Source organism: Falco naumanni, chromosome 2 (genome assembly GCF_017639655.2).
Source record: "Falco naumanni isolate bFalNau1 chromosome 2, bFalNau1.pat, whole genome shotgun sequence".
Taxonomy (NCBI): domain Eukaryota; kingdom Metazoa; phylum Chordata; class Aves; order Falconiformes; family Falconidae; genus Falco; species Falco naumanni.
Window position 1 is genome coordinate 37,710,350 of NC_054055.1, and position 12,655 is coordinate 37,723,004.

General features: G+C 36.4%; 1 protein-coding gene across 1 annotated transcript in view; it reads left to right on the forward strand.

The window, feature by feature from the left end:
- PCDH17 (protocadherin 17) overlaps positions 1-6,253 on the forward strand; it is a 93,939-nt gene extending 87,686 nt beyond the window's left edge. The window contains exon 6 of the mRNA XM_040584415.1: positions 649-6,253. Coding sequence (XP_040440349.1) covers positions 649-1,331 — 683 coding nt within the window. The 3' untranslated portion in view covers positions 1,332-6,253. The remainder of the gene's footprint in view (positions 1-648) is intronic.
- Positions 6,254-12,655: the final 6,402 nt, after the last annotated feature.

Genomic DNA, 12,655 nt, shown 5'->3' on the forward strand with positions numbered 1-12,655 from the left:
TCCAATCTAATAAAATTGCAATATGCACTTTTTGACAAGCTTATATTTAATGCATACTGATGGAAAATTCTACTTCTCTGTTCTCAGCAGGAAAAGTAGGCTTTTTAAGAAAACCTTTTTATTTTGTGACTGTCACACAACATAACAATTATAAAAGAAATGGAGGTGACAAAAATGAAAAGCCAGCTTGGAATTTTTATGAAGTGTTTGCATTTCCAGAAAGACAGTCATTGCTCAGTTATTTGATTTGAAGAATTAATCCTGATAATGCCTTTTGAATTCCTTAAGTACTGTTCACTCTTTTTCTAGGATGAGTTTTACAGAACAAAGCCTAACAGATTTCTACAGCAGATTAGTTTACAGATGAAGCTGAATTCCACTGAGAATAATTCTCTAATGACCCCTTTATACTTCCATTGGGCTGTGTGAATGCTTTCATATGTAGAGAACAGAGTTAAATAAATCTATTGTGTCAACTAACAGGTTTATGCAATCCTTCTGAAATACTTTAATTATAGCTTCTTTTTCTCCATAATTAAGAAACCAGATGTCAAGTAAGTCCATCATGTGTTGATCATAGCCTATCCATTAGTTTAAAGAAATCCACTTATAATTAGAGTTTTTTTCTCTTTCTTCTTTGTTTTACAGAGCAAGAAGAATGTGTTAACTGCACAGATGAATGCAGAGTGCTTGGTCATTCTGACAGGTGTTGGATGCCACAGTTCCCTGCAGCCAGGCAGGCTGAGAATGCAGATTATCGCACAAATCTCTTTGTACCCACAGTTGAAGCTAATGTTGAGACTGAGACATATGAAACTGTGAATCCCACTGGGAAAAAGACTTTTTGTACATTTGGGAAAGACAAGAGAGAGCACACTATTCTCATTGCCAATGTTAAACCTTACTTAAAAGCCAAACGTGCCCTGAGTCCTCTGCTTCAGGAGGTTCCCTCAGCATCGAGCAGCCCAACCAAGACATGCATTGAGCCTTGCACCTCAACAAAAGGACCACTGGATGGTTGTGAAGTGAAATCAGGAGCCTTGGCTGAACCAAGCAGCCAGTACTTGTCAACTGACAGTCAGTATCTATCGCCTAGTAAACAGTCAAAAGACACTCCCTTCATTGCATCAGATCAGATGGCTAGGGCCTTTGCAGATGTGCATTCCCGAGTGAGCCGAGACTCGAGTGAGATGGACTCTGTTCTGGAGCAGTTAGACCGTTCAGCCCGGGATCTAGGCAGGGAATCGGTGGATGCTGAGGAAGTTGTGAGAGAAATAGACAAGCTCTTGCAGGACTGTCGGGGAAGTGACCCTGTGGCCGTCAGAAAGTGAGGGGGAAATTAAGGACAGGCTGGCAGTTACATTCCTCTTCTGCTGATTAAAAGTAAATAAATAAATAAATTCCCTGGTTGTAACAGATTTACAGGAATGAAGGAAGACCAATGCTGCTTTAAGGCTTTTAGTGAACATCTGAAGTGCCCACAAGTATGTTCTTTTCACTGCTCTTTCTTTTTGACAGATAACACTGGTTTCATTTTGACCAAACTTTCATTAGGACAGAGTCAAGTACACTAAGAACAAAACGAAAGAAGGAAAGACAGTGCCATTTTGACAATCTGCTAGGAAGGTGTGAGAAAGATGGAATGGAAATACGTCTGATACTTTAAGACTGTCCTCAATAGCTGATGCTGACTTTACTGTTTACGTACAAACCCCAAGAAAAACAGGGTTGAATAATTCTGACCTGTGGTGGATTTCCAGCAGTCACCACAGGCTTCTACTGAAAGTCCTAAAAAGAGTTCTTGTAGTAGTCCAAGCGACACCAAACATTAACATTCATTTGTGGTAAACATTTATGTACAAAGTTATCTGCCACAAATATGGAAAAAAGAAAAAAAAAAAGAACAAGAAAACAAAAAAAACCCATTCCAGATCATTATTTAGCAAAACATATCCTGATCATTAATAAAACACTTCATATCATATTAAGGTTAAATGTAAAATTATATAGTCCATCTTGTCCTGCACACACATAAGCTAATACACTTGATAAAAAAAGAAAAAAAAAGATTTTAATATCTATTTAGCTTTTTAGTGTCCAACAAAACTATAAGTAGTTAGTGGTAAGTTTAAAAAAAAACTGAAGTAAAATAAAGTTTGAAAAAAAAATAGTTACCTTTAAAGGTAATACACAAAAGAAATTAACATTATTAACACTTTTTTATTCATTTGTGGACACTAAAATAGCTCAGGAAAGTGAAAATGTCTTAGACATCCACAAAAATCACATGATCATTTAAATGTGCAGATGTAAGAAGATTCAGTGTGTTTACATCAAATGACATATTTTTATTGATTTATTGCAGATTCAGTGCATATGAGCCAAATTGTTGAGTGTATAAGAGCTATATTGTGTATTTTATTAAATTAATATATAGTTGTGTTGCAAAAATATTTGGGCTTATATTGTAAATGGCAAGTGTTGCCTCAGTAGCTGTCGAACTCTATGAGTTTTGTTTTTTCCTGCTTCCTTTTCCCCATGGATTGTGGGAAGCAGCGCCTCGGAGCAAAGTCTCTTGTTTAATGTATGGTCTACGAAGTACTGCAGTACATAATCTGTTCAAAATGTGTTTGAGTGAGCTGATGGAGCTAACCAAACAGCCTACAAATACATCCATCAGTCATGGTCATGTGCAAGTCCTTGTAGAAGCTTCTATTACAAACCCATGTTTGATAACAAAAATTACACTCGAACCAACATCTGGAACCATTTTGGTTTAGGGTTTTTTTTCTCCCCCAAACACATGCAGACAGCCTGTTTAAGGTAGGATATATGATTGACTTCTTAAGAGATGCCCCAGTTTTCAAAGTTTTGGTATTAACTTCATAGAACTGAAAAAAAAGTCAATGCCAATGTGGCATGGGCAGCATTTTATCCAATTCTTTAGAATGTGCAGTTGTTTACAGCAGTTCTAGATATACGCTGCTTATTTTGTAGGGTGTTTTTAGTTTGGTTTTCATTTGTTCTGAAAAGTATTTCCAGAATAACTTGGGAAAGATTTTCTACTTATTTTTCTAAGGGTGTTTTTATTGCGTTTGAAAAATTCCAAATTGCCTTCAGATGAAAGTTAAAAAAACCCACATTCAAAACAAACTTGCATGGAACAAGAAGCAGAACAATAAAACATTTAGCTCAGGATTTTTTCCTTATATACTTCAGATACTTGTTGGAAATACCACTATGACACATGGTTTAAAAATGGTGTGTTTGGTTTATTAAATTTAGTCAGTACTATACAAACATATAAAAGAGGCTGGCAATCTCAAATCCCACAAAGCTGTAGTTTTCATCATTTCAAGAAAGAAAGTTGACCCAACAGCCTGTTTAGATGTTCGGATTGCTGTTAAATGGTGATTTTAGGTAGTCAGGCCTACAATGAATTGTCTTCGGGAGACAACCATTCCGACAGTTTGAGTTTAGCTCCTCCTGTTAAAAAAATCTACAATTACATGTAAGAAAAGGATCTTGTACATGTTTTATCAAGCTACTCTCCATGTTTTGGACAATTTATGTATCTAAAATGTGGTGTTGTCTGTGTTATAATTTATTTTTTTTTTCTGGCCAGGAAACTCGAGATTGGTTTTGCTTGATAGCTTGATAGCTTGAAATTCCATAGTGGAGAGGATTTCTTATTGTTTGATCAGTCTCTTATACGTATTTCTGTGGTGCTCATCACTTCAGTGTCTGTGCACCAAGTCTTTAGCTCTGCCAGTGAGATCCATTATTCAGCAAAATCTAAGCCAGTATGTAAATGCAGTAAAGTGATGGAGATTTGTGTATTTTATAAATGATTTTAACACTGAGTAACAAATTGTACAATTCATTGTATGTTTATGAAGACATAAAACCACAACATTCTGAGAAAGGGCTGTGCCAATGTAAAAGGAATTTACCTTAAGGCTCTCTGTCACTAGTGATTTACTAGCTTTAGCTGTTTAACACATTATCTGTATTTAGTCGTTATTATTTATTTACCACTCTGAGGTAATTCAGAATTCATGACTCACAGCTTTATAGAAGAGTTTAGAAAATCTTGCTTTTCTTTAATTTGGCTGACAACTTCCTTGTGTTGTAGATCTCTGGCATACTGCTTCCAATAAGGATATCCCAGCTTAAAAATTCTGTTTCACAATTTAGAATGGATACATAATGAACCAATAAACCAGCAGAGCTTATACAATGTGAGTTTTGCTGGTTCAGTCAAAATTTACAGGATTGCGTGTGAAGGAAGTACTACACACAAAATAATTTAAGAAGTGTTTTTTCTCCATGCTATTTCTACTATCACCACTGGAGAAAGAGGCAGGAATGAAAGATAAAGCTTATGAGTTATTGTTCTCATTCCTTACATACATGTTTTATAAGACTGAAAGAAAATATCTGCCACATGATTATAAAGGGATGGTAAAGTTAAGGGGGGCGAGTTATGTAACTAATAAAATTGTACTGTACACTGTGAATAGCAACTAAGGCATTCTATATATTTTTTTTATTTTATTAATGAAAGCCAGCAACTGGGAGTTCCTTAAACAATTGGCCAAGCAAATCAGGACTCAAAATCTGACTTTTTTTTTTTTTTATAATATTTTTCTTCTCTTTTTTCCTGGTGTATTTACCAGGAAAGATATTCTCCTGAACTGTGATTTGTCAGTTGAGAATATAGGTTTCCCAGTCCAAGCTACCCCTAGAAGCCAAACATCTCCCATAGTGGAGCAAGGTTCACGATTCAAACTTTCAAGCTGCTTACTGTCCAATGGAAGGGAAATTGCTGAGGTCAAGGAGTCTGAAGCCTAGCATGGTATACATCCACTCATTATTGTTTAATTACTTTCTTTTGACATCAGGCGGTGATTATTAATACATTAATTCAAATGGGAGTTTTGGCTATCAAGATTTGTTGATTTGCAGTGTAATTGAATGAAACCTGATTAAGGTTTTGACTTCTCTGGCCCAATTGTGCTACAGGTTGGCATTCTCATTTATCAGCCCCTGTCTCCCCATATGGCTCAAAGTTGCACCAATGACTGGTGAATGATACAAAAACCAAACAAAAGCAGCATACATTGTATGGATTATCTCAACCGCTATTGTTTAATGGCTGTGTTTAATGTGACCTATCTGGAAAATGAGGACTACAAATAAAAAGCAATTACTAATAGTGGTGTTGCCTGCTTTTGCATTCATTAACACAGAAGAAATGTGTTAAACACTGCATACCACAGGGAGCCTGATGGTAATTACTTTGGAAAAACAACTTGTGGCAATGTGGTTGTTACAGCTAGTTATCAGTTTGCCAAAAAAATGACAATCCCTGCTTCATTTATTAGAAATGTGTAACCGTTTTCTCTCAACAGGAAGGTGAAGAGTTTTCATCAAGCTGGGTAAGTTTATCTTTTAAGCAGCTGATGTGCTGAATCCCTACAGGCTGTTATTTGCTCAGAAACATGGAACTGAATAAAGGATAGTTTGGTTTAGTACACTGGTGTGAGTTCACCAAAAGCATTATAAATGAGAGTATAAGTTCTCAAAGACTGTCAGCCCAACATGAAAGATCAAAACACTGCTTGAGTATACAAGTGGAGAAAAAAATCTGAAGAATGTAAAGGGTTGGGCTTTTTATTGTGTGGTGGTGGGGTTTTTTTGTGGTTGTTGTTGTTTGTTTTGTTTTAAATGTCTCTTTCTTAAGACCCTGAGTAGTAGAGGTAGCTAATTTTATTCACACGTGACAAAATGCTGGGGAAAATACGACAAAGTTCTATGTCGGGTTGTTTGAGTCTTTTGTTACAATTTAACACTTTCATTAACCTCCTTTTTTCTGTTTGCTTTTTTGTGCTGTTTGAGCATCAAGATCAATCCCTCAGCATATGTGGCCCTTTCTGTCTGCTCCTGTGTGATTGTAGCAATGACACACCAAATAGTGCAAAGCCTCCACACGGGATTTTTTGGGTTTTGGCTGGGTTTGTTTAGGGGCTTTTTCATTTTTTTGTTTGGAGTTCTTAACTGATAATTAAAAAAACAGGCATTGCTTTTGACAGCAGAATATAATTTTAGTTTGTTTAGAATACTAGAGGTATTATGAAGACATGTGCTAGTCCTACAGGCAGAATTACCTTTTACCCATTGCATGTTTTTTGCAAGTCTCTGCTAGCAACAAAACCAGCCTGCATGTAGTTAGCTGGCTATCCTAGGCACAGAAAAGGCTTATTGTTTTATTCCCTTTTACATATATCTGTCTTTCTACATTATGCTGCTGAAGGCCTCACTAGACATGAGATGTTGCTCTTGCTGTCTTCAACTGTGTGTAATTCAGAGCTTGGCTGGATCCACAGTGTATGTAGAACAAGTCATAAACCATCCTGGCTTTCTTTTACCCAGAATACAGAGTCATTGGTTTCTCATTTGGAAAGTGGCTAGTCTGTCAAACAGAGATTCTTAGAGCTCCTTTAAGGCAACCATGTATAACTGCTTCAGGGTGTTCACTCATGGGATAAATACCCTATCCTTATCCTTTATTGAGTCTAAGACATGAAAGCAGCTGAAAGCTTATTTCTTCAGTTAGTAATGTTTCCCTAAAAATGAAATTCCTCCAGAAGAAAGAAGGGACAGCTCTCTGCTGCATGTATAGCTTGATTTGTAAAAGGTCACCTTAGTATCAGTAATGCATGCAGAAACAGATCAGGGAATTAATGAGCCATCCAAGAATTTTCTGAGATGTATATTCCATAATGCATATGTTATGATTCAGGGAAGAAAGTACAGTATCTTGGTGTACTTATTGCTGATGGTTTCCAGTAATTCCTTGCTCACAAAAATATTTGGTTCAAGATCTGGGCAAATATTTTTCTCTCATTGGGAGACAAACTCCTTTTTATTATATTTTTTTAAAGTTTTTATTTTTACTTTTTTCCTAAATGTATGCGGGTCAAATTGTGGGCCCTTTGTTTTAAAAATCAAAGTGTTCTGACATGGTTCCCTCCTTTAGTTTCTTTGGGCTAGAGATAATACCTTTTTTTTGGACAAGACTCCAAAATGTCCATGTTCTGTGATTTATCTTGGTAAGAAGCAAGAGTATAAACATGGCTTGAAACATAGGTTATTGGAAAACAGATTTAGATTTTGACTTGCTGAGAAATGGAATAGTTAAAATTCCATTTCTGAAAACGTATTGTATTTAGTACTTTGAACTCTATGGAAATCTTCTTAAAGTGCACCTACTGAACTGCTGCCAGAGAGCCAGGGGATCAGTCAGTCAGTTATCCTCAACTTTCTCAAAGTTAAAACCAACACTGAAGTTGCATCTGCAAATTAATAGATTGCTAGTACAGTACAGAAAATATGTTTGTAATAGCTTTGCAAGAAGAAATACTCCTTTAACAAATTTGCAATTACATTTCGTAATAGCTGTAAATTTTCCATCATTTTAGGGGCAATCACATATAGAACCCTTTTTAGTGGTTTGATTTGAGAGTGATAAAAAATGGATCGCTGTGCATCAACATTAAACTGGAATCACCGTATCTGTCTGACCATCAGAAAACGACATTTACTTCTGTTATTACTGTTTTTCAGAAAATGTTCCATGCATTTATTTTTTTAACCCTTATAGCACAGGCATCTTTTATGATGCTACGTTATAATGATTTATGCAAGTGCCCTTTTTGTTAGTCACCACTCCCTCCTTTTCGTATGTCCATTTAAAATACTATACATTTCAAATTTATCTCATGTAGAGAATTTAGAGCAGATACCACATCTGTCTTCAAAGATGTTTGACACTTTGTACTATATAATTTAAAAATATTAATAACTATATTGGTAGATAAGACCTCCATTTATTTCTTAAAATTATCTGGTTTAAAATTGATAAAATATAGTAAAACAATATTTTTGTTTCCAATTGAAACACTTATCTTTTTATGAATAAATTCATTTGCTGTTGTGAGTTCAGTGGGAGATCCTGTTAAGAGAGGTACCACACTTAGTAAACTAGTCAATTCTAAATCAGGATGTTTCCTTGATAATTAAACATACAGCTGTTATATCTTCAATGAAAATTATTTCTTTTTAGATTTTGTTTTGCTGAACTTATGAGAAAAAATCATCTGATATGTATATTCTGGATAGCTAACTAATGCATTTAACGTCTTCTAAGTATAATATGGTTCATAACAATGTATTTCTTTATACGTACATGTTTAGGAACTGTCTTAGACCAGATGAGAGATTTCATTTACTCTGAAAAGCCTTTGAGTTTCTATGCTTAAAGTCATATTGGCTATAGGAATGATTTTCTATTTCCCTTGTGTCTCATTCTAAATTGAGAACAAAATTAATATAAGCCATTGCTATATAATTTAATAAGGATTTGTATAACATTAAATGAATATAGTAAATACACAGAAAAGAATACATGTGAAACTATTTTAATAACATTATGGTACCATTGTGTCATGAGATTTAAAATAGAGATTAGGAACTGTTAATAAGCCTTTATCTTTGACCACAAGATAAGCTTCTTAAAAACATTGAGGCTTTGCCTCAGTTCAAAGTCTGTATTAGTGGAAAGCTCCGTAATAAGGGCACTGTCCAAACTCTGGCCTTTTTTCATGCTGTCTTCATCTGGAAGAGACTCCAGGGGTTGGTAATTATGCTTCCATAACAACTTTTGCCCTTCCATGCACCAGTGTAACTGATTCAAGCTCCCTGGTGTATACCAGCCCACTGCCACTTGGCACTCCAATGCTACCTTAGCAGAGTCTGTTTAGTTGATATGTTTAGGGTTGCAATATGGATAGAAAGTAGATTTGGTTAGTTGACTTCATCTTTTTGCACATGTCAAAGTTAGACATAGCAACCCTTTAAAAGGAAAAGAACACTTACCTTTTGAAAAATTGTCTTTGAAAAGCAGTGTCCAGAACCACCCACCCCACCCCCCACCCCCCAAGTCCCAACCAACCAAAAAACCAAACTACAACTCAAAAAACCTACAAAAATTACAAATATAACCTCATTCATGGACACTTTTTGCTTCACAACTCAGTTGAGTAACACTGTTGATGACTATAAATCCACTACCATTATTTTCTAAATAAACCTGTTCCAGTGGACTGAAATAGAAGAATGGAAGATCTAGAAACCCAGGTAAAGCCTGTATAATGCTAGCAAGTACACTCAGTACTTTAATTCCCAAAGAATTGCCTTTTTTAAGAGATTAATTCTCCAGCATTTATTAATAATCTTCTCTGGATTGCTAAATCTTCAAACCACTGCAACTGCAAAAGTTATTGTGGTTGGAGGCAGAAATCAAGATAGAGGAAGAAAAGGAATGTGATGTTTTGGGCAGACTATTACTTCTTACCCCTTTAGCAGAGGTGAAATGTCAGGGATCCACCATATTACTGCAGCAGTAGGAGAAGTAGGAACAATTGGAGGACATCTAAATCAAGCACTCTTGTTCAAAAAGCTTTCATAGAGATTTGCCAAGCTTACTTTGGGATCAGGAATGTAAACCTGAGACAGCTCTGCTGATAACCAGTAATTCCTGTAGTCTAAGGTGCTGTTCACATCACCTTCTGCCTGGAAGAAATTCAAGCTTCTGTGGGCAATGACAGTGCTCAACTGCAAGGAGCCACCAGGTGCTGCTGCCAAATCATGAATCCCATAGCTTTTTGTAAGTGGATGCCAGCTCTCCTCTTTCACTTTATTTCCTATCAAATGCTAGTCCACATTTCCAAGCCTGGAGAAAGACCAACCCGTGTTCAATGCATGTGTTGCTTAGCACAGAATGCATTTTTGCAGCCAGATGAATTTCAGTTAGAAATGTATTCGAAGAACCATCTATTTCTTCAGTCTGGGAATTCCTTTAATTATTAATTTCTTTCATTTTATAAACAATCCAGAAAATCTTCAACATCAGTGAAGCTAAAAACATGCTTATTTTAAACAGCAACAGAAATATTAATTGCAATCAGCAGTCCAGACTGAGGATTTTATTTGGCATAAGATGCACGACTATGCAACAATTATGTAAAAAATGAAGTTATTATGAGCTGTAATTAATATACTGTGTTACCAGCCGACTCAAAGCACTTTGCTCAGCATCCTTAGCTTTAAAGACTGCATCAGAGTGGTGGTAAAATGTATGCTAGATTCAGTAAAGCACATCAACAGCCCTAGGATTTCTCTCCTAGTGGTGACCAGCATTGCCATCTACAACACATGCTGTAGACTTGCTGGGTTTTATTTGTGCTGGAATCTTGCTATTTACAAAGAAAAAAAGAATAAAAAGCAGTATAGTTGCTGATTTACCACCACTGCTTAATCTAATTCACTTCTTAATAGTCCATTTGCATAGCGGAATTTGCATTTTATTTCATAGAAATGTTATGACTCCACCTGCCTTAGTTCAGATAATGTATTGGAAAGGGGAAACAATGGTACAAGCAAAGGAGTGACAAATCACTTACCTTTACTAAACCAACTTAAATATTGAACAGAAAAGGAGTACAGGAGTACCATCTTTGCAGGTGAACCAAATATGCGCCAACCACCCCACCTCCCTCAGTTCCATCCCTCAGTTTCTCTTTTATTGGTTTCCAACAGCTCAGAAGAAGTAATTTTCAAATGTGCTGCTATCACATGCCACTATGCTCATAAAATTTTATTCATTGTGAAGACTGTGAGAGAGAACGTGCAAAGATATATGCAGGCATATAGTGCCTTATCAAACTGTAACATCACTAAACATAACTACCTTCATATTGACTTGGATGTAATCCAGACACTAGAGATCACAGACAAATTACAAGCTATTACACCCTGCCCACAGTGAGGTGATCAGAATAATAACAAATTAAGGATATTTTTTGATCGACGGTTTATATGTATTTCATTATATTTTTGCACTTCCTTCAAGGCTCAAATCCTATGGGTGACAGCTGTCATTTTAAAGGTGACTCATTACATTCATTTACAGAGTCCCCTAACAGATGGAGAGGTCTTTGTTTCCCAGGGAACACTGACAGGTTATGATTTGCAGAGCTTTTAATCATTTTAAGAAAACTTAGACACATCTGTCAATTACGCTATTCAGTGATGTTAATAATACAGCAATCTGAGAATGACAAAGAACGCTTTCCTTTTCTTGAAACCACAACTTTTCCATCAAGACTGAGAGTGGAACAGAAATACTTTTGAAGACCTGTTTTCTTCCATAGAAATGAATGTAAGTACCCATGCATTAGGTCTGGCTGAGATAGAGTTAATTTTCCCCACAGCAGCCCTTGTAGTGCTGTACTTCATATTGACAGCTAGAAAGGTGGTGGTGGTAACACACCGGTGTTTTGGCTACTGCTGCTGCTGAGCAGTGCTCGCACAGCATCAGGGCTGTCTCTCCAGCCTTCCCTCCACATCTCACCAGCAGGCTGGGGGTGAGAAGACCTTAGGAGGGGACACAGCCAGGACAACTGACCCAAACTGACCAAAGGGATATTCTATATCATATGATGTTTTCTCAGCAAGAAAAGCTGAGAGTAAGGAGTAGCAGGGGCATTTGTTACTAAAATGTTTGTCTTCTGGAGCAACTGCCATGTGTACTGAAGCCCTGCTTCCTGGGAAGTGGCTGGACATTGCCTGCTGGTGGGAAGTAAAGAATAAATCTTTTGTTTTCCTTTGCTTCCACAGATAGCCTTTGCTTTTGCTTTATTAAACTGCCTGTATCTTGACCCATAACTGTGGGGGTTTTTCCATCTTATTTTCTCCCTACCCTGTCCTGCTAAGGAATGGAGTGATAGATTTGCTTTGTGGCCACCTGGTGTCCAGTCAAGGTCAAACCACCACAACCAGTATTTATAATAATAGTAAAATATAATTTTCATGGTACCTGTCCACAGAGCTTTATTTCCTCTCCTCCCAAGCTACAGTGAAGCTATAAATCATTAAAACATACAACAGATAAAACATGACAAGCTGGAATCACATGAATAATTAAAACCAAAGTCATTGTGCAGAACTGATAATTTTGGTCAGGTACAGAATAAGGGCCTTCACCATGGTGCTTTTTCTGGTCCTGATAGCAAGTACTTCAAGCTCTCAAGGCTTCAGAATAGAGACAGCAGATGTGTGTGTACCAGTAGATGTGGTGGCTCTAATTCATGACTAAAATACAGCTCATTCATTCATTATAGACCTTAGGGCACAGTCCCCTTACATAAACCAGATATTTTTTTTGCAGTGATATTACAGGACATCCACATAGAAGTTACATAATCTCTACAGAGCAATGATACTGGTTACTCTTTTTTTGAGATCTATAATGGTCAATATTAGCAGAAACCTGAGCATCTAAATGAAAACTTTTTAGCAAAAATTAGAAAACTTCTTTGTAAAAATATTTTCAGAACATCTTATAGTTTTATTTCTTTTAGAATTAGAAGGATCTTTTATTCTTGTACCTACTACAAAAGACTAAAATAGCCATAATCCTTCGCAATGTGACCACAACTTAACTGCACCTTAGTAACAGAATCCTTCCAGCTTTCTAAGGAGGCTACATTTTTAAGATCTCTCAGTGGAAGATTTTTTTGTCATCAAGCAG